General features: G+C 36.9%; 1 protein-coding gene across 1 annotated transcript in view; it reads left to right on the plus strand.

The window, feature by feature from the left end:
• Mgl (Megalin) overlaps positions 1–23,607 on the plus strand; it is a 194,717-nt gene that overhangs the window by 156,766 nt on the left and 14,344 nt on the right. The window contains exons 2-10 of the mRNA XM_064217394.1: positions 7,046–7,165; positions 12,305–12,436; positions 19,332–19,440; positions 19,949–20,115; positions 20,482–20,736; positions 20,895–21,071; positions 21,293–21,516; positions 21,602–21,871; positions 22,002–23,607. Of these exons, the coding sequence (XP_064073464.1) occupies positions 7,046–7,165; positions 12,305–12,436; positions 19,332–19,440; positions 19,949–20,115; positions 20,482–20,736; positions 20,895–21,071; positions 21,293–21,516; positions 21,602–21,871; positions 22,002–23,607 (3,060 nt within the window). The remainder of the gene's footprint in view (positions 1–7,045; positions 7,166–12,304; positions 12,437–19,331; positions 19,441–19,948; positions 20,116–20,481; positions 20,737–20,894; positions 21,072–21,292; positions 21,517–21,601; positions 21,872–22,001) is intronic.

Consider the following 23,607-nt stretch of genomic DNA (forward strand, 5'->3'; position numbering starts at 1 on the left):
TCCAATTAAGCTTAAAGCTTTACCTTCGGGTTTTTACTGCCAGTGGGCCCTTAAACCATTATGCTACTGACACTTGTATTAAATAAAATGAAAGGTCCGACTGCAGAATATTGCAAGCAAAGAAATTGGCAACGTTTTCAGTGGAAACGTACCTTTATACAACCTGTTGATCGGCTCGTGGTCATTAACATGCTAAGTCTATTTTAAGGAATACGTATTTGAGATCATTGTTCGAGACGCAAATTATCTTATGTGTGTTTGTACCAACGTCGTCGTGAGTACAAAAACTAGGTTTCTTTTAAAGGATAGAACTACGCTTACTCATTGCCTGACGAAATTGTATAACATTAAGAATAATAAAAACTTGACACCAAAGTTATTTATTCTTAAATTTTAAATATAAAGGTTACAGTTTAATGTAATTTACTCGTCAGGGTATGTAATTACTGAAACTTGGGGTACATTTTTCGAGTAAGCTCTTTATTCAGATGCTGGACGTCAGAGGATGCACGACCTCAGTATTCTTGATTCAATTTTAAAAGCAAAATGTAAGTAGGTTTCTAGGCTATTTTAATTGAAGGAGTGGATTATAATAAAGAACCTTCAATTTCAGAATACTATATTATAAATATGAAGTTTAAAAAAATATTTGATTAATATATATTTCTTTATAATACAATAATAATCCACTTCACTTCTTTTATCTACTTTAAATTTTCTTCAAAAGTTCCTATGACAACTTTTCCGACATTTAAAACACAATTTTTTTGCGAATCCATTCGTAACACGATAAATTATTCATATACTCTACCAATAATCATCATAATAATTCAATTTCAAAATTGTTTATATTTATGCGTCCTGCCTGGAAGATATATGTATGTAAAAATATATTTACCAAACCGCAAAAACAAAAGCAGCGTGGTATAAACTATTATAGATTCCTTAAACGGTTGCCCACAAGTGGGACGTTTCCAATCTGTTTCTCAATTCAATACTTTAATATGTGACAGTTTAATACGTGAATTGAATCTTTAAAGAAACAGATATCCGTGAACGAAACCCGTGGAGCGATAATTAGGATCGGCGATCGTTCGTACAGATACTTATCAACGGCCATTAGTTACGATAATGGAGGATTAACTGAAAATAATGTCTCGGAGATGGCCACATCCATCTGGTTTACGTAAATAGTTTCTCGATACTAACTCGAAGTTTCAACAATGATTGTTTTTGACCAAACATGCAACCTACAAGCAATCTAATTAAGTAACTTCTCAATCATTTTTAGAGTTAATATGTATATTCAAGTTCGGATTGGATCTCCAATTCAGATTTATACCGCTGAGCGTTAGTATGTAAGTTATGATGGTATTCTAAAATCGAGAGGCGCAGACCGAGTACATCGACAATACTAAATTCTGTAGGATGGAGTGTAAATCTGATCTGCATTATTAGATTTTTTTAAATGTCATATTGTAAGGTGTATTTTATGTTGACGGATAAATTTTAATACTTGGTCATATTTTATATGTAAATTCATTATAGTGAAATGTGTGTCAAGTCCGGAGCAATGCATCTCAATCTATCATTTCATAACTGCATCATTAGTCGTTACATCTCATTACCATTATTGAATTTAACCTTCTTGCCCCATGATGAGATAAACATAGACCATAGTCGCATTTAAAATAGAAAATCATCCTTAAATAGATAAACTATGTTACAAAAAAAGGGTTTTAAAAAGAACTTGGCTCGTATTGCCCAGTTCGGGTCGCACAAAGAGTTCTTTAAATCCCTTGGATTTTGTTTGTATTGTTATAATTGTTTTTTCATTATAGCATATAATGTGATTATGGGACGGACAGACTACTTTAACTTAGATTTATGTTTTCTCACTTCGGCCACGGTACATCAATAAGCACTTGTATGACGTAAATTAAGTCACGTGTAAAATTTAAACTTGAAGGCAGTGGTCTAAAACCTTACGACACTCAACTAGCTCTAAGTATTCGATATTTCTTTAATATATTTAATAAATATTCAATTTAACAACTTATATCTTCAATAAAAATAATTTTCTGTACCGAGATAAAATAACTGTCTGCATATTTTTCTCGTAACGAGACCATAAACTGGCTATAAAGGTCGGAATCGTATAACAACAATGGAATCAAATGAGGAGATATCTCGCAGAGAAGTCGACCTTATTACGGGATAACGAGCTTTATGTCCTTAGCTTGGTCACCATGTTTATGGACGAATTATAGAATCCTTTGTTAAAGAATATACAAACCGATAGAAGATAGAAAATATAAAATTAATATATATCTGAGCCCTAAACATTTAATCCCAGTTTTGTGGATAAAAATAAGCTATTCATCAAATCTGAGTTGTAACTTGCTTTATACAAGTAGGCTCTTTTTTGTGGCTTCAGTAGGCGTACTGGCAAATTAACCACCTCATACAAACGGCTAACTTGCCGTTGTACGAAACATCAAAAGTCCCGTCACTAATAATCAATTTTATTGACGATTTTTTTATTTTATATTCGCTTTTGGTTCATCGCTATGAGATCGCCGAGAGCGCTATATTTCGTCACTTGGGAATCAATAGCGATATTTCAAACCACTTTGAAAAGTTGTATCTTTAAGCACCACTAATCTGGATAAATATTAGGGCTTATATAACCCATAAGTAATCCCAATCAGAGTAACTACATACATATGTATATACTACGAAGTCTGGTCTAATAGCAAATTTTAAACAGGTTATCTTTGAAGCAGCAAGTTCGCTAAACTGCAAAACTAAGTTTAAACTGAACGAGCTCCACTGTCCACTGACTGTGGACCAACTCAGATATCGCTTAAATTATCCGCGCATACAATATATTTGCATACAATTACTCACTCTGTGTATCTCTCTATCATATTGTTGTTGAGATTAAAAGCAACCCAATCTATAATTATGTTGTTGGAGAAACTTCGCCTCCGAAAAGTATTAATCTGTAATGTCAAATTAGACGGATTAAGTCGGCCTTTAAATTCATTATTGTTGAGTAAAGGTTTCTAGTTATATCACTACGCAGCTCCACTGCGGGTTATGTGAGCATGTGATAGAATTTCATGCGACTGATGCAGATCTCATGTCTCCTCCGGTATTTCCTCTTCCGATAAACACGGGAGCGCGAGATGAATTATAAACACAAATTAAACGGATCGCTACACGTCAAAATTGTCTGCAATTTGTTTTAAAACCGCAGTTTTATGCTTGGTAACGTTCTCGTGTAACAGAGTATGGACTTAATGTAAGGATTCAGACCTTACCTGGTAGAGAATACTTGTCGTATCCAATATTATTAGATGGAATCGACCTTCCAGCGTCCTCCGGTAGTCTACGCTAAACGAGAAACAATAGGCAATAATAAAATTTGACGACTTCCCTCATAAAAGACGAATCGTCTTAATGCTATGGAATTAGGTTACGGAATATTTTTTGGCCTTTAAGTGATTACATTTTTTATTGTACGAGACCAACGTTTTGATATTGTTTTTATTGTTGGTAATAAAATTATTGTCAAATACCTTTCTTTTATCGCAGTAAAATACGTCACGAATATAGTGTCTGTACTTTACATTAGAAGTATAGTAGGTATTAACTAAACCCCTCAATACAATAAAACATTAATATCTATTCGAACTACGTATATAATAATAAACCATATCAAAAGTATTTACTCAAGAAGGCTCTTATTTATGATTCGTCTTTTGTTCGGAATGTAGATTCTACAAAGTAGAACCAATAAGAAACTAAGAAGGTATACTATTTTAAAATAAGATTACGTAATAAACTAATTTTATATTCTTATTTATATTTGCATGAAAATAAAGGAATACTAACGCTAGGCTTGTTTATCATTTAGGTAAAAATCTCGTATTGCTATATTCAAAGAGATTTGATATATCTACTATATCTATAAAGTATTTGGCCATTATCTCGAGTAAAATGGCAAAGCGTTCAAATATTTATATTAGTTGAAAGAATATTTGAATCATTTCGCAAACTACACACAGATGTCTTCCAAATAACGCGCTTCGATGGCAACAGAGCTCAGTAAAATCTTTCCTGTGTTCAGTTCAAACTGCGAACAGTACCGTCGTTACAAAACCGCATACTTTTCTTTACACTACACAGCGTTATTGTATTTTGAAACTTTTACTTACTTAATATTTTTATACTTAATCCTACTTGAAAAGGTATCTTATCTCGTGACTCGAAACTCTATCTATGAGTGAGAAATAAAATAAAGTCAATGAAATCCTCGATGAAAATCTGTAATCATAGTGTTGCCGAATCCTTGGAAAATTGTGATTTTAAGATAGGATTTTAAAGTTAGTTTTATTTCAATATTGATTTTGAAAACATTTAAATTCAATACGCCGTTAGAGTTTTCATTATGTGAAATATAATACGAATTCATGCGTAAACCGACATCTGGTGCAGAAAACTGGTGCTATTTCTATAAACTAAACTTATATTTCGTTCTCAATATCCAAAATTTACAATTGTATATTTTCTAAATACATTTTATAATGGAATTTCAAAATTACTTTGATACAATGATGCGGATGTGTGAATAGTTTCACAAATATACGTTAATTTCGGGAGATATGTCTGTATTGATAGCGTTATTCGATAATACAATCCCAAACGTGGCCATTGCATATATTTTGCCTGTATCGTAATAGTAACCTGGACTTACCACACTGATAGCCACTTTTTTATTGTTATTTTTATATATATATTTATTTTATGTAACATTCATTCATAGTCTTGCAAACACAAGAGGACAAAAGGGAAATAAGCAACATTTGATATCAAATTGACGGGATATCATTGGTCGAGAGCTTGAATCTATGATATTCATTATGGTTAATAAAATTAAAGTTGTATTGTATTATAAATAAAGATATAAAAGTCAACTGTCCATAGTGCATAATATAGCCGATGAAGCAGCAAATCGCCAGGCATACGTGAATCTTTATTCTATGGTTTGTTCATCTTTATTCCTCCTACGATTGGAATAGATTATGTATACAGGCTAGGAGGATTATGCAATATCTAAATAAACATATATTTCCTTTGAGTATATTAAGCAACAATCGAAAATATTACACATCTCAAAACCTACACAACATTATAAAGTTTCGCAAAATCCGATTCAGCTGACCTCAACTATCTTCTAAATATTTATTAAAATGATATTCAAGATAAGAGCGCCTTATATCGTGAGCTCATCTCGGACGGGTCTATTCAGACCGTGAAATATAGGATTTAGTGCATCACCAATATAGTTCAGAAACAGTTCCTGATATTGAGGATCGGCTTTGGGATATTTCATGAGATTGCATATTTGTATAACGATTCATTGTACCAACTTGCATTGGAGCAGAGTGGTGGAATAAGCTCCAATCGCTCTCCTCTAAAGATCCCAATCGTGGGAAATTATAACTACTCATTGGCACGGTATGTATAAGGTAAGAGTTACACATTCTTGCGTTAGATTACCGCAGTCTAGTCTTAAAATACAAATATGCTTTTGCAATCCGCACATATTTTTTAAGAAAAACTGGCAAAAACCGGTAATAACCGACACTGATATATGCATAAATGTCATGTTATTTATTTTACCGTACAATTAATATTATCTTAGTGTCTATTGGTATCGATCGATCATTATTATTATTAGAAATTTGACATAGTAGGTATTTGTTTATCTCGCTTTCACGTTACAATTGATCATCGTTGACATAATATAGATAAAATGTTTTTTTTTTATGTAATAGTTAGGCGGGTGGGGCAAATGTACCATCTGATGGTAAGTGGTCACCACCGCACAGAGACATAAGATAACAATTCTAAGCTTGGCCCAATGGCAACTCCGGTGGCCCATTTGTCCGTGCGCTTAACGATGCAATAAAAAAGTCCAACAGAGTATTACTAATATTAAAGATATATAATTCGAGAACGGTTTGTTGTGTATAACATAGCAGAGCTATTTGCAAATTGCATGGAATACGTACATCTAAGGTTAGTTTCCTCTCTATTTGTCTATAAAAATCTAAACCGTATATAAGACTAGACGTTTACCGGAAAAAACTAAATTAACTCCTTTAACCTTTCAAATTTAATTAAAATGAGGGACGAAATATATTGGGATACCTTTGAACTTATAATTAAATTCGCTTTTAAACCAATAACATACGTACAGGACCTGCAGGTCTGAAACACCACATTTCACCTTAAAGGCTCTTTGAGAAAAGATATTTTCAATTTAGTTGGTCTTGATTTCTCATATTGAACTTAAAGGTTTGTTATTGAAAATGAATTTCTATTCAACTTTACCTTTTATTTATTTTTGCGCACATTTATTTACTGTAGATGAAAAGTTATATATGAATTCAAACGTTGCCTATTTATGAACTATGTGTGTACAATTATTATTAATAATATGTACTTTTTCTCATTTATAAGAATTATAAACTAATGTTATTGTTTAAGTCTGTGTATTTCAAATGAGTAAAAGAGGAACTACCGAGTTTCTAATCTGTTCTTCTCAAATCTACATTAAAAACCGGTGGTTTACTAATTGTAGTTTTAAAAATGATTCAAAAGTGCTTGTAAAAGCCTACTTGAATAAAGTGTATTTTGATTTAGACCTCGACTGATAGGCCAAGAACCAATGCAGCAAAAAAGGCTCTGAATTTGATAAGTGGTCGCGTTGATAGGACGCGTGAATCTTCATTGAGGTTCGCTTGTCCGCTCGCTCACTTTTACCTACAAGTGATAATATTTTATTTGGTGGTAAGGGTGGTACACCCACTGCCATTTCGGATATTTCACATCTGCCGTACTTTTCGTAACATCCCGTATTCCCGTGTCGTTTATAGACAAAGGCAATACTTTGCCGTCTACCTCGTGTCGGTACTTACAACACTTGTAACTATAATCAAATAATTGTTATCATTTTTTTGTATTTTTTCAGGCGACACAATATGTCCCACTGGCATGTTCCGGTGCCCGGAGGGCAAGTGCATACCTGCCCTAATGGTGTGCAACTATCAGCGAGATTGCGAGAAAGGAGAAGATGAATTCCAGTCGTGTCGTGAGTATCTGCCTTTATTCTGACCTCCCCTTACACTTACTATTCTAATGACAGTTATAATCCAATTGATTTATTTTATGTAACATAACATAATTCAAATAGATATATAAATATGACAAAAGGGAACCAAGAATAGAAGGTTTATAGATGTTATTGAAGACGTTCTTCCAGTAGACCCAGGGAGGAAAATAAACGGGACTTACGAATCAGATACTAAATCTAATAACAATGTAGGTGTTTTAAGCAAATCATACACATAATTTATCGTACGAATTAATATTGCATATAAACACATATTTATCTGTCGGTCTGTTACTCTTTCACGGCCTTTTGAACTGAATCAGACGAAATTTGGTACGAAGCAAGTTTGAACATGATCAAGGCTATCAACCGTCGGATTACCACTTAAAACGACTAAAGCTGTGGTCGACACTCAATGTACTATAAAAAAAGTCAATATTTAATCAATCATCAAAAGTGCTCTACAATTAAACTCTGCTCTTCTAAGCTCTCTATTTTATAAAGTATAATTTTATTGTGTCAGATATATAAGCAACGATACTTTTATTACGGACATAAAGATCATTAGTAATTGAAAAGAGCCATTACTGTGACCAGTTTCAGGGGATACCGTCTCATATTGATTATTGGCACAGTTTTATGGTTTGTGTGATAGCGGAACCTATCTCACTCATCATTTATATAAACCTTATCAAAGTCGATCTGTGCTTATATTACAAGTCGAAACGAAACAAGGAATGAACAAAGACCACACAGAGGTACGGACGTGAGTAGGTTTTATATAAATTACCCGCATTTATATCAACGTTTAAATCGAATATACTTTATTGAATGATTTTGAAACTACATTAATAAGGTTATATTTAATGTTAGCCGCTGATCCGGTGCGCAGTTAATCATTTCCATTAATTAAAAATTAACATGTAATAATCATATTATAATAATATACACATTGTCATTAAAAGGAATAAATACTAAAGTGACTCGATGGTTTCGGAAAATGAGATTTAAAGTATAAACTTTAAACCTCTTTTTCCAAACCTACTATTTTTTAGACGATGTAATATTTTGCTTATTGAAATATTTGTTAAAAAGTTGAATGAAAATAATGAACCCAATAACCTCTAAGAAGTACAGTACATCGACCTTGGGAACTGAGATGCTATGTGCCTTGTGCCTGTAGTTACACTTCAACCCTTCTGCAATTCAAACTGCATCACTACAATATTCTAGTTTACCAACCGCCAGAGACCAAAACCCAAATAAACAACATTTGTCAACGAATTGACACGGTATTTGAGCATTTTGTACGTCGACGAAGTTGGTATCGGAACTTTGAAAGTAAAATTAAAGAGGATAGGAGGAGTTAAGTCGAATAGTGAGTGTTGTATTATAAATAAAGATATAGGTGAGAGTCGAGAATTGACAGTAGTGCACAATATAACGGAGCTGTTCGCTAATCTCGCGGTATACGTAAATCTAATTTGTCTATTTAACTGTATTCCTTCTTTGATTGAAATAGTCTATAACTATTGCTGTTTCGTGGTAGAATATATGATGAGGTGATGGTACTAACTATCGCATATAGTATCATCTACGAAATCTTTTATAAAATAATGAAGTTTTCCTAAATATTTATAATAAAGGAAAATAACTTGCGGGTCTACTGTTTCGGAGTAAATTCTGACGATGTTTAAAAACTGTATTAAAATCGATCTCATCTTTCTCCTTAAGAAGAGGTGGCAGATCTCCGTTGTTCAGCTGTGGGGTATTTACACCTCTACATATTTGTACAGGAAATCTTTTCGGATGCTAATTACGCTGAATAAATTTACGTGTATTTATATTTGACTCCTCATTTGCATCACTTTCTCGCTGCTTTAAATGCACTTGCCTCTTTAACTTCCCGTTTAATTTGTAGCCTGAAAATGCTTCACAACTGAAATACACGTGGACTTAAATTGACGTCTGATTTAAAATAACTTTTAAAAGACTTTTCAATTAAAATTAAATGAAAAGAAAATCCTTACACTTAAATGAAATACGCCAAATATTTGAATTGCTTAGACATCTATTGAATTCGTATAAAATAAAAATCTTGTCATTTTACTTTATATATACCTGGTCGTGTGGTACCATTATCAACTACCAATTAAAATTATATCGCCAAAGAGCAATATTTTTTATTACTGGGTTCCAATTTGAAGGATGAGTGAGTAGGCACAGTCACATTTTAGTACTCACGGTTAAAAGTACAGTAGCGGTGAATCGCGTGATTAACATTTCTCACTTCTGAGCTCTGACCACTGTCAAGTGTACCATTATTAAAAAAAAAAATTTCGCGCTGATCGCTGTCAATACTCGATGATGTGATATTTGTTTTTCACTAATCCAACATATTGAATAAAAATATTCTGTATTAAACATATAACTAATACAAAGGTAAGATATACAAATTAGTCATGACCCTGAACAAACTTAGTTTTGCGTTAATTATATCATTAATAAAATGAAGTATCAATTCGTCTGCTATTTTATTGGCTCGAAATTGAGTTAATAATATTCCATTATTCAAAAGATACGTTACGTTACGTTTATAATGCCTGAATATATGAGCCCTAGGTGGCAACATAATTATTGGGTAACGCTATGGACACATTGAGGTAGCCTATTTAGGCTATTACTAATGAAATGGGGGGATGGGGCCCATCCATACGTGACGCGTGGCCGTGGCGTGCATCTTTTTGAGTGTTTTGAAAATTAAATTTACAGGCGGACAGTTGGTCAAACAGACTGGGAATTCTATATAATTAGATATTGTAATCGTAAAAAATATCATATCATCAACTTCTATTGAAAATTTATATAATAAATGCAGAAAATAATTTGACCATATGTGGGCACAAATCATTTCGCTCAATGTCACGTGGAAGTACAAAAATATTATAATTTAAAAATGTAAATGAATTAAATCATCGAACACTATTGTCAACGTGAAAACTCGGATGCGATATTTTTTTAAAAGCGACGAGACGATTTGAATGAAAACATCGCAGTTTCATTCAGTGCTCTCCAATACATCACGGCCGTAATTTGGGCACAATAAAAGAGAATTGCGGGTCCACTGCAGCGGTGTACGCGTTGAGGATCCGTTGATTTTCAATCGTATGCCCTACGTAATAAGGGCTTAAACGATTGGTAGCTAGGTGATGAGCTGTACGGTGCAACAGCTCAATATCGCAGCCACTTACACAGCTGCGATTGTTCGGGCCCAATCAATCATAGCCGAAAGTAACTACATACAGTTCACACGAGCGGGTCACTTTACGGGCTACGTACTTTTGTTAGTTTTATTTGCCGAAAAAATAAAATCCGACCTCTATAATTAGTCCGAAAATATGCTTCTTATACTCACCGCTGTCCGATACTAACGTAATTGATATTGACCAGCTTGGATATGTAAATACTAAATCCAAGCTACAAACAATCATCAAAATACGGTCACTGTACTTGTTGTGTATAATTTTGGTGCCAGTTTTTCTGTATGACCTGTTTTTCTTTTCTTTTGCGATATCATTATTTATTAGGTTTAAAAAAGTATTCGTTGGTTTTTGCTTTGTATTTAGTCTTGTATTTCCTGTATTGTGGTGTGCTTACGAATAAAAAAATATTTTATTTCTTTTTGAACTCAAAAAAAAAACTAACAACAAAATAAATATTTTACGAAAGATAAATATTATAATATTCAATGAAATAAAAGAATTGAATTACACTGTTGAAATTCTTTTAATACAAATCAGACGCTCATACAAAACAAAGTTAAAAATTCTTGATCGGCTAAATTCCGAATTAAGCACGTGTGTCGTCACTCACAGCTACACGCCATGCACCTCTGTCGCATCACTAGCCGAGCGCTAACATCGTGCTCAATCCCCTCACTATTATTGCTCTCGTATAAAGACGTGTAATATTTCGCGCGCACTCTGTGACACTAGACGAAATGGCGGAATAAGGCGGCAAAAAAATATACAAAGAAAAAGACCGCCCGAGTTCATAGTTTAAACGAATACTTGAAAAGTTAAAAGCGATATTTTGTAACTAATCCATAATACTATAGATTTTTCAATATCTCGACCAAAATCACGTCAATTCAGTGTAACTCTTTATTCGTACTCCTATGATTGGAAAAGGCCGCACATCGTTTGCAATCAATTCGCTAACAAGATGACTGACGCTTGTGTTTTTTGGAAATTTTCCGGGTAAATATTATTTCTACGCGATGCAAAATCTAAAATGATTATTCTAAATCCATTCGACTGTTATCCGCTGAATACGGATGAATCAATACATCCAAACAATGATCATGATTCAGATCGCTGCGCGATTAAACAATAAATCGTTTTTGAATCATTCGAGAGAATTCGCGTAAATTCAATTGGAGCCCTGATAAGGACCTTACATACACTCGGAGCCTCGAGGGCCCTCCGGCGTGATTGATGGCCGACACTGATTACAGGTCGGTCCCGACCTTTGTACTAATGACGGTATGCGATTGATCCCTTCTCTGTGCTCTGAATATTTATTGACTTCGAAGTCGTTTCGCTGGAGTGCAGTGAGTAACAGTGGACGTTTCAACGAGCCACGGAGCTCGCTGTTGCTCGTTATTTATCTGTTACGTGTTCCGAGCTCACTCATACGGCTCCTTTCAGCTAATACGAAGCGAGTTATAACGTAACTTCTTGGATATTAGAGTTTCAGCGTTTGCAATATAAATGCTATAACAAGCGTTTTATTACTTTATGTTAACATATATTTTTATATACAAAAAGGTCACCATCTTATTGACTTGTTATATAAGTATATCTTAATATTTCCATTATATTGTTGTATAAATATAATATTTTTACGCTTAAACTAAGTATGTTATTAACAATAAACTCATATATGTTCACGATAGTGGCTGATTAATGCAATATTTCAGTTCGCATGAATTGTTTGTAAAAGTGTTTCTTAAAAGCAAAACAAACGGACAAATAGTTACTTTTGAATCTTCGTTCTCAAGTCTACGTTACGGCATACCTTGTTTTATGATATTGAAACATATTTTTCTGTTCACAGCGCCTCCAGAGTGTGAAGCGGGTCAGCTAACATGCGGTCAGTACGTGTGGAACAAGACGTATTGCATCCCGCCGCACTACCGCTGCGATATGCACGTCGACTGCGTGGACGGCACTGACGAGGCGGACTGCAGTGAGTACACCTCGTCATATTCCACGGGCATCCCATGAGTCTGACCGACTTCGGTCACGGGGGCCATATTTAATGGAGAATATTATAATAAAATACAGGGAGCCATTATAGGGCTCAAGTTGGTGCCAACAGTGCAGAAATCCACTTTATTCCCTCACTCTCATAATCAGAGTAAGTTTGAGAGATTTCAAACGCAGGAGTGACTGATTTCAGTATTTTCCAAGGCGCGGACTTTTCTATATTGATGACATACTTTTAATTTGACCTGTTGCTTTATAGATATTTATTGATAATAATTAGATACAAAAACTCATAGTAAACAAAATATTTCGAGTCAAATATTTTAAAAGTTTTAATATAAACATTCAAACAAATTATTAATTTTGCTTACAATTTATATCTAAAATTGTCACTCGGGGCAAACTCAAGTTGCCTCGAATATATTTGGAACTGATTGTGTACTGATTTTTTTTATGATATCGGTAGGCGTACGAGCAAAAGACAAAAGCGCTGTAAGAAATATTAACTATTCCTTAAATCACCAACGCGCCGCCAAACTTGGGAACATAGATAGTAGTTACACTGGCTAACTCACCCTTCAAACCGGAACACAATACTGAGTACTGCTGTTTGGCGGTAGAATATCTGACGTGTGGGTGGTACCTACCCAGACAGGCTTGCCCAAAGCCCTACCACCAAGTGAATATATTTAATTATAGGTTATGTAGCAAACCCTTAATTTGTTTAATTCAGTTGAGTGAGTTCAGGCGAGAAAGCTCGCCTTTTAGTTAAAGGTATCAAATTATCTGGTATTACAACGAAAATACATCTTATTAATTAATTATTCTAATTAAATTATTGATTGATCGACCGAAACGATTAAATATTTTCACGTATTGTATCTATACAAATATGTTAAACATATGGACATATTATCGAAGACTGCTACACTGGTCTAATGCTGAAAGAAGTGTGGTGTTGTGTGTGTGTTTTCCAAACCGGAAGGAGAGACACAGTTGTGGGACACTGACTGTCAGAAAATTTATTTATATATAATATATTATTTTTGTCAGAAATAATAATAGTGACATATATAAAAAAAAATAAAAACATTCACAAAATTCCGGTTTTCAATAGTTGTGAAGTTAAAAGGGAAAACATGGGTTAAATGGTATCAAAAGAATTCGTTCCAAGTTATCCGTAAGAAAGTCGGTACGGAATGAAGCGGGTGTGCCGTGCGGTGTGAACTGCTAAACTTGGAATCGAATGTTGTCCGCATCACGACACGCCGCGACCGTATTAAAACTTACTTCGGCTGTAGTTTCCTTAACACCGCGTCCTCTGGGATTTGAAGATGTGCGTGATTTGTGCTAATACATTGCGGAACGTAATGGAAGTGTTGAACATCTGTAACTACGGGCACGTGGGGTATAATATCTTAGTTGCCAAGGCTTGTTGCGCATGGGCGATGTAAGGAACGATTAATATTTCATACAGCGCCATGTCTTGTGTTGGTGGTGACCACTCACCATCAGACTGCTCCTTTGCTAGACCGCCTACCACACCCAAAACCTGTTAAGACAATTCACGGTGTTATTATTTTATATCGTGTATGGTCCGTCGTTACATAAACATGTTTAACTTATGTTTCGTTTAAAAATTCGGATTTTATTATGAATACCTCGTTATAAGTAACCTTGTCCTGAGATGTATAACGCTGCAGATCCGGAAGACCTGAGGTGGTTTCCTATGTCGAATCAATATTATAAATTTTGTATTATCAGTATTACCCCAAAGCTTTAGCAAAGCCTTACATACTTAATAATCGTGAAAACAATGAGAAAAATCCTACTATATGTACAAATATATATATTTTATATTTAATACGAATAAGATTTTTATTAAGTAATCCTTCGAGAACTCGATCACTGAAGTTATAATGGAGTAGAAATTGATTTCTGAAGTTATAATGAACCGAAGACAGGAAATATTCTGTTAATTCTTTTCTACTTTTTGCGAACATCGAATTTACATCACTATAGAGTACGAAGTGTATTAGTTCGCGATTACCCTGAATAGACCTTTTGTCGCTGAAAATCATTCGTAATATAATAATGTACATTATATATCAACAAAGAAAATTCTTTACTATATAATACATCATATTGGTGTATAGTCCAATAAAAAAATCGCTTAAATATATACAACATACATACATACTAACACATATATAATGTTTAGCTGCAGTAGGTTCGAAACATAGATTCTACGTAGAAATATCTACAAGACTAGCTAGATGCAGATTGCCCCCTGTAGAGGTCATTCACCATCATAACCCGATGAGATGCAATCGGGAGAGTTCACGTGCAGGACCAATAAATGGCTTAACATGTTTTACACAGCTATGGAAAATTTATTGAGCAAAATAAACAAAAACTGTTGCGCCCGAACTGAGATTCAAATCTCATAATCTGCAGCCGAACGATTGAGATTTTTTTTCAGAATTCGCTATCTGGTCCTGGGGGGAACCAGGTTATGTGGGGTGGTTGAGCCGTGGACCTTAACTACTAGTCCTATGTAGGCTGTTTTTATTATCAACTAGCTATCCGCCCCTGCTTCGGTGAACGGATTATAATACTGTTTAATATATTGAAGGACCAAAAATAGAGAAAAATATTTTTTGGGCCTAAAACCTTTGCAGGTCACTCACCAAAGTTTCATTACACACGGAAAATAGCTTAGGAACACATTGTTTGTATTTAAGAAGAAGATATAAATCTACGTAGCTTCAAAAATATTAAACAGAACGGCCTTTTTTTTAAATTATAATTGTATGTAGTTTCGTTATCGCTTCTAACAAGCGATACAACGATTAATCACTAAAATACGCCAAGAGCAGACACGCCGTATTTGTATGTAGATGTATTATATGATCGCCATTGTTGCAAGCGTATCGGTATGCTCGGCTGGTTCCGTTTCAATTCTCCAGCGAGTTCTGGCGAAAGTTTTAATGGGCTCAATTATTTTATTCTTTCCCTCACGGTCTCTTGACTTCACACTTTTCGATATAATAACAGAATTGACCTAAAATTGGCGCCGACGCTCGCAAATTGTCAACTCTTTGAAATTATAGTATTAAAGTTGCTTTCTTGATATTTTTATGGATGTCACATATGGACTCCTCACCGACGCTGTTTATAGTACAGCAAAAAGAGACAACGGCGACTGGAAAACACATGATTATACTAAACAAGAAAAGAACGAATGATAGATCGATATGCCAAAACAGCTTTGAATGATAATAATCGTGTGTCCGTTCCCAATATTTTTAATATGTTTTATGTTAAGCGAATTGATTTTTTTTAATTAATTATCGCCAACTCCACCCCTCCATCTTCCATGTTGGTGATCAATGAAAATACATAAGATCTTGTTGCTGAAGGTGTGAATTTGATATCATGTCTTGTTATGTTAGTTTTTCATCTAAATTTGAATTTCTATGTGTGGATTTGTTTAAGGGTTTTTGAACGAATACAAACAAGCTATAGAAACCCCAATCAGGATGCAAAAATGGAATCAGTGAATTTTATTATCCGTAGTCGTATTTATTGAAGTACCTTTGAGTTCGTCGTCGGTCCCCGCGGGCGACGTGGATCGTAAAATATGACGTTCGCTGAATTTTGACTTGAAATATGTAAATGTGTGGGGCTGCCTTACTCCTGTAGTTGATTTCACGTCCCCTCGGGTTGTGTCTACCTTTTTATGTGATACTGGCATTCTCCATTTAAGAAATTAATAAAATAACACTATTTTGCCATCATATTTGCCATCATAGATTTTATGTTGCATTCGCATTTAGATTTTGTATTTTATATAAAATATACATACTTTATGCTTTTTTAAGTTATTGTGATTGCTATAAAATATATTAGTATAATGACTCACGCAAGCGACGGAAGGTTTTCGTTCCCAAGGTTGACGACGTGATGACTACTTACCATCAGGTGATGAAAAAAATATCTAAAGTCAAATAAATGTAACTGTATAAGTTGTCGTCTCATCACCATTATATTTCAATACCATTTACTAATGTATATTCTAATTAACTGACCTGATTATCTTATCAATTTTAATAATAATACGTGTTGTGTGTTCGTGAAAATTTGCATTTAATCTCGGAGCGCAGCACAAAGAGCGCCGAGGCTTGAACGGGAATGTGTAATGAGATAAACATCCCAAATGAAGTGAGCTTGATCATATGGAGTCTATACACTTGATAGGTTTAGCTTTATATATATTATGATTTTGATGATAAATTATTAAACAGACCATGTACATATGTGTCAAAGAAGACACCTACGTTAATACCATTTATATTTTGTTACAATATATCGTCTGTCTGCACAATGCTCCGCGGGTTCCGACTAAGAAGATTACAGTTATCATATCATCGTCTAACGGTTGATGTTGCCAAAGCAAAGATTTTTATTATGAATTACTGCTCAGTGTTTTTTAAGTATACAATGTATGCTTAAAAATATCTTACTCACCAATAAATGCAATTATCGTTTTTCATACGAGCGGTAAGCTGGTAAAATATCTTTTGTAGTTATATTAACCTCAAAAAAAATACAAACTTTACTTTAATATATTATATCTGAAACGAATAAAATTTGGATTAAACTTTACTGTCACCAGCTTTAAGCCCGTGCGTAAATTTAAAGCGCCATTGTTTGAGTAGAGCTCATCTATAATTGAGTCACAATATTGGACCCACATATTTATACGTAATGAACCCAGAACTAACCTAAGGGTAAGAGTCTAGAAAAAGTCCTATCAGGAGTTTGCGAAATCAAACCGCAGAGATGTCATGTGTTTATAGTAATCTCTTAGTCGGTGGTGAAATAAATCATATACATGTGTACCAGCCTCCATTGGAGAAGCGTGGAGAAAGGACTCCTTCTCCTCAAAAGGAGGTCCTTACCCACCAGTGGGACATGTTACGGGCTGTTACTTTTATCAACATGAAATTAAATAAAAGCTGGTAAATGTACAATGTATTCAGTTTCCATATCGTCTATGATAGAAGTGTCGCCGTCAGTGATCCGGAAACGTCTCTTACGCCCGGACGAGTTCATGTTTTTGATGCAAGCCACCATGCGATACCATAACGCGAGAATCGTGCTGTACTTTTTGCGCTAGGGTTGACAACTGTCGTCGAAAAATGTACTTTTTTTGTCGTCAACACAAGGATTTAAATATTTTTGACTGATTAAAATCCTTTGATCTAATCCGTTGATCTTTCTGACCGATTACAGCTACGATGCCTATTCTTAAGACTAGTCAAATGAGCAGGGCATAAAGAGCACGAATGTGTTCGCGAATATATGTCAAATCTATTTCTTCACTTTGCAGCAACCTTATGAATTAAGATAACACAAGTGAAAAACACTATATACTTTTTCTGACCCAACCCAGGGCTCGAAGCTAAGACTTTGAGGTCTACATTCTTATAAGAGTGTTAGACCAACGAGACAGCCGATAAATCTATACACGAATTATACCGTGCAACAGCGTAAACACACGTGCATAGAAGCACGTAGAGCACTGATGTCTTTGATAGACGAATAATTTCCGACTGCTGCTTACCGCAGCCATAGTATTGCACGCTGTATTCTGTATTCAAATTCGAAGAATAGACATCTACCTTTTCTAAATTCAACGACAAAAGAAAAGAAAATATGTTCATGTAAACAGTCAGAAATGTATTAGGAGATTTTTGATAAAAACGTTTTCCTTCTCCGTAAAACACGAGCAATTGAGCTTGCTCGAATTAGAAACCACGACTTTTAGCTAAGATCCATGCGGTCACTTGGCCATCAACACATTTATATGAAACATTTAATGTTTTTATAACTATCGTCATTGGCTTTGAATCGTATCTATCTATCGTTTTTTTTTATAATGTTTTATATTTACAATAAGCCTAAGATTAGGCTTCTCGGCTTAAGAATATTTATTTCTTAAATCCACATTCAAACAATGGAAACGTTCGGAAATATAATCTCGTTGTTCAATATTTACCCATCTTTAAGCCTCATTTAAACTCGCAAATACAACCCTTTGGGGATTTTTCATTTTCGCCGATTTTTGTAACTTTTGAGAAAGCCGTCTTTTATAAGCAGAAGAAAAGCTGGAAAGAGCGATCTCGCACTTCGCTGGCACAAAGGCGCTCTCTATCGAGGATTTTTACATAACTTTATATGAAAATCGCATTATCTAAGTGTAGCGCGCGCCACTAACAGTCTGTCGTAAAATCTAACACCTCTTTTGCATCTCGTTGGGCAACGTACCGGTATATGAATACAAATTGTGTATTCGAATTTTAATTCAACATTGTATAGTCCTTACACCATAAAATGTATTGATAGTCAATAGTCCATTGGGTGTTTAGTAAATTTCAGGATATCTGCAAATCTCGAGGTCTTGGCCATAATCAATTTAAGGTTTTCTAGTAATTTATATATTTTAATACGTTCCCTGCCCAATAGTCCAACAATACGCATGCATATGTGGTACAACGGACGGGGAAAGGTTAATATACTACAAACTTTAATGTACCTTTTCAAGTGGTTAGAATTTTTGTTCAGACCAATAATATAAGAACATTGAGATTTTTTATCAAGACACTTGAGCCTTGGTTCTGCATTTAATCGTCCGCTCTTTCAGATTAATTGTCGTTCCACCGGACTATAAGTACAAATGTTCCTATAATATCGATATTATAGAAGATCGCCTCCGATAAAAATGGCCACCTTACTCGAATTCGGTCCAGTAGACCATTATTATCAGCTCAATAGAACGATTAATCATAAACTTTTCATAACCATTTCAGTTTACCGCAAGTGTCAAACTGATGACTTTCAGTGCGGCATGGAGGGCGCCGGATCGGGCAAGATTTCGACACAGGGTCCTTGTATACCAAAGGAGAAGAAATGTGACGGGTTTGTTGTTATAATATTTATATACTGATTTATTAGTTTGAATGAGGTGTAATAAACTGAATAGCCATTTGATACTTAACCGTTTTTGTCCTAAATAATCCATTATATTTCTTAATTCGGGTATAAATGGTAAGTGAGTCTAACACTCGCTCATTCGATTACAGTGGATACAATCATTATAGTTTGATTAACCTGGACAAAAATCGAAATATACCATAAGTAGGCTTGGTTAAAGACCCTCTCTTCATAAGAATAAAAATAAGAAGCTAATTTCACCACACTGCTCCACGATCAGTCATACAGTGAGTCAGTATATTATGTACATGTGATATCAAAAGATCCGATAAAAATGTTTTAAAAAATCATGTAGGTTTTAAATACGATGTTTTCTTCCAACAGAGAGCACGGTAATGCTCTGAGTGCATACTACTAGGATGTTTATCTCCATAATATGAGGTAAAATCTCGTCTCATTTTGCAATGTTTAAAATGTCAACTGTTTTTTCCAGGTACTTAGACTGTAGAACAGGTAAAGATGAACAAGATTGTCCGGGACAAACAATTGCCTGTCGCTTGGACCAGTACAGATGTGCGGCCGGAGACAAATGCATAGACTCGTCCTCTAAATGTGACCACAGAGACGACTGCGGTGATAACTCTGACGAAACAAACTGCAGTAAGTATTTTTAAGTGAATAATCTCTTAAATAAATATTAGAATAGTTTTGAAAAAGAAAGAAGAAATTTAATCAGAGTTATTTAAGAGTAAGACTTATCTATGAGACTCAATATCATAAATACTAAATTCAATACCGATCGCAATAAAATTTGAATAGAGGTACTTACCTCTAGAAAACAAATTTATAAATTTCAAGAGAAACAGCTAGTACGCAAAGCAAGGACGACTTTGAGTATTTGAATTCATTTTATTGGTAGGGACTACTGCTCAATTTGCTTAACTACTACTGAAAATGAATAACTTATTTTATTTTACATTTCTGTAATCGGCTGACTCTAGGCATCGTTAATTTATTAATTTACAGGTTTTCCGCATTGCCACGTCGGCCAGTTCCGGTGCAGCAATGCGCTTTGCATTCCGAGCAGCTACCACTGTGACGGGTACAACGACTGCGCAGACGGATCCGATGAGGCCAACTGTACCTCCATCGCCTGCCCCGACAACAAGTACCTCTGTCCTCAGGGGGGACCGGGAGGCTTACACAAATGTATATCGAGGTCTCAACTCTGCGACGGTAAACGAGACTGCGAAGATAATGCGGATGAGGAAAACGCTTGCTGTAAGTGGTACCAAAAGCTTCGCATTGTCGAGGACTATTATTTTTAAAATTATTTGAATTTAATTTTTGGCTCACATAGTATTTATATATGAAAATGGATCTTCTCGACGTGTCCTAATGACGAAGAAAGTGAATAATGAGAGTAATAATTTGGCCAGCGACACTATCGTGCCCGGCGCTGGACTGCGAGTACAAGTGCGTGGCGTCGCCCAACGGCGGCGCGTGCGCCTGCGCCGGCGGCCTCGCGCTGGCCGCCGACAACCGCACGTGCGTGGACCGCGACGAGTGCCGCGAGTGGGGCCCGTGCCACCAGCTGTGCATCAACACGCCGGGCTGTGAGTGTCCGACGAGGGTTACTTAATATCATTTGTATTCTTACCTAAAGCGTGCCACCCAAAAAAACGCAATCTAACAAAACTCAACGTGGAATCTGCGACTGCACTAGATAAATAAATAGACAGACATCGGCGCTCGTCCCCATCGTTCACGCGATAACAGCTTACGAGCGGCGTCGTCTCAAGCGGAGCCCTAGACTAAAACGGTCGGCACTCGGCAGCGTACACGTGCGCGTGCGCGCCGGGCTACGCGCTGGGCGAGGGCGGGCGCTGCGCGGCGCGCGCGGAGGGCGCGTGGCTGGCGCTGGCGCACGAGCGCGGCGCGCTGCGCCTCGACCTGCTGGGCCGCGCGCCCGCGCCGCTCGCCAACGCCTCGGCCGCCGCCGGCCTCGACTACCACTACCGCCGCAACCTGCTCTTCTGGTCCGACCTCAAGACCCGGAAGGTGAGTCCCGCGCTCCGGCTCCGGCTCCGGCTCGCTCCGGCCGAGGCCGGCTCGCGACTGACCGCCCTCCGCCTCCGCCCGGCAGATCCACTCGCAGCCGCTGAACGCGCCGGCCGGCGTCGGCTCCTACGGCGGCGTCGACATCTCCGTGGCGGGCTCGTGGGCGCCGGTCGCGCTGGCCGTGGACTGGGTGGGAGACAAGCTGTACGTGGCGGACGCGATCGGCCAGAAGATCGACGTGTTCGAGCTGGACGGGCGCTGGCACGCCGTGGTGCTGGGCTCCAACCTCACCAACCCCGCCGACATCGCGCTGGATCCCACTCTCGGGTTGATGTTCGTCGCCGACAGCAGCCAGGTGAGCGGCCGGCGAGGGACCTGTCCCGTCGGAGAAGTTTTAGTCCCGGGTTGCAGTAAAATTAATGAGAACTGCGCTACGTTACATTTCTTGTGATTTTGTTTTACAAAAATAATAAAATAATTTTCAGATTATCCGAGCGAATATGGACGGAACCCACTCCAAGTCGATAGTTTCCGAGACGACGTACAAGGCGTCCGGCATAGCGGTCGATACGATCGCCAGGCGTATATTTTGGTGCGACTCATTATTAGATTATATCGAGACCGTCGATTACGACGGTAACTACCGTTTCTTGGTCTTGAGAGGTCAGCAAGTCCCGAGTCCGTCGAGATTGGCTCTGTTTGAAGATAGAGTCTACTGGTCGGATAGCACTAAACAGGGAATTAGCTCCGTTAATAAGTACGAAGGATCGACGAGTATACAGGCGATATACAAAACGAAAGATATAAGAGAACCTAAGGCGTTAACGATTGTACATTCACTGAAGCAGACGTCCGTCAACAATCCATGCGGCAATAACAACGGGGGCTGCTCTCAGATGTGCATAGTGACAGCGCTTCAGAACGGAGGATTGGGCTACCGATGCGCTTGCAACATTGGCTACCAATTACAGGCTGATTTAAGGAATTGCGATATAGTCAAAGACTTCCTTATGTATTCGCAACAACGATTCATCAAGGGAAAGGTCATAGACCCGGTCATCGAAGGTTTTAGTGAAGCCATTTTACCCGTCGTATCAAGGAGAGCAAGGTTCGTAGGCTTAGACTTCGATGCGCGAGATGAGCACATTTATTATTCTGACGTTCTGCAGGACGTTATCTACAGGATACATAGAAACGGAACGACGAAAGAAATCGTTTTGGCGTCGCAAAATGAAGGCGTCGAAGGTTTGGCCGTCGATTGGGCCTCCAAGAATTTGTACTACATTGATTCTAGAAAGGGGACGTTAAACGTTTTATCCACGAGAAATATAGCATACAAAAGGATACTATTGAAAGACCTGAAGAGACCCAGAGCTATTGTGGTTCATCCGAATAAGGGATATATTTTCTTCTCGGAATGGGATCGTCCAGCAAACATCAGTCGAGCTAATACCGATGGCAGCGGTCTCTTGGTCTTTGAAAATTTGACCCTGGGATGGCCAAATGGATTGTCTATTGATTTTGATGCAAACCGAGTCTACTGGTGCGACGCTCTGCTAGATCACGTGCAACACGCTAAATTAGACGGCACCGATGTGAAGACAGTCAATTCGAAATTGATTAGGCATCCATTCTCGATCGTCATCTATAAGACTTTCATTTACATAACTGATTGGAGATTGGATGCTATTGTTCGCTTGCACAAATTGACAGGCGAACAGGAGGACGTCATGGTTAGGGAGCCACGAATGAATAGGCTCTATGGCGTCAAAGTATACAGTGAGGAGATTCAAAAGATTGAACCGATGCAGCCCTGCGCGAGAAACAATGGCAACTGTCAAAAGTTCTGCTTCGCTATTCCTAGGAACAACACGGAATTGTTAACTGTCAAGTGTGGATGTCCTTACGGCGAAAAGTTAGCGCCGGATGAAACTAGTTGCATAGCGGATCCGAACTCGGAGCCACCGGTTCAGGCCTGTCCTAACACCTGGGACTTTACTTGCAATAATCAAAGATGCATCCCGAAGAGTTGGGTGTGCGACGGCGACGACGACTGCTTGGATAACAGCGACGAGGAACAGAATTGCACCA

This window comes from Vanessa tameamea, chromosome 16 (assembly GCF_037043105.1).
Source record: "Vanessa tameamea isolate UH-Manoa-2023 chromosome 16, ilVanTame1 primary haplotype, whole genome shotgun sequence".
Taxonomy (NCBI): domain Eukaryota; kingdom Metazoa; phylum Arthropoda; class Insecta; order Lepidoptera; family Nymphalidae; genus Vanessa; species Vanessa tameamea.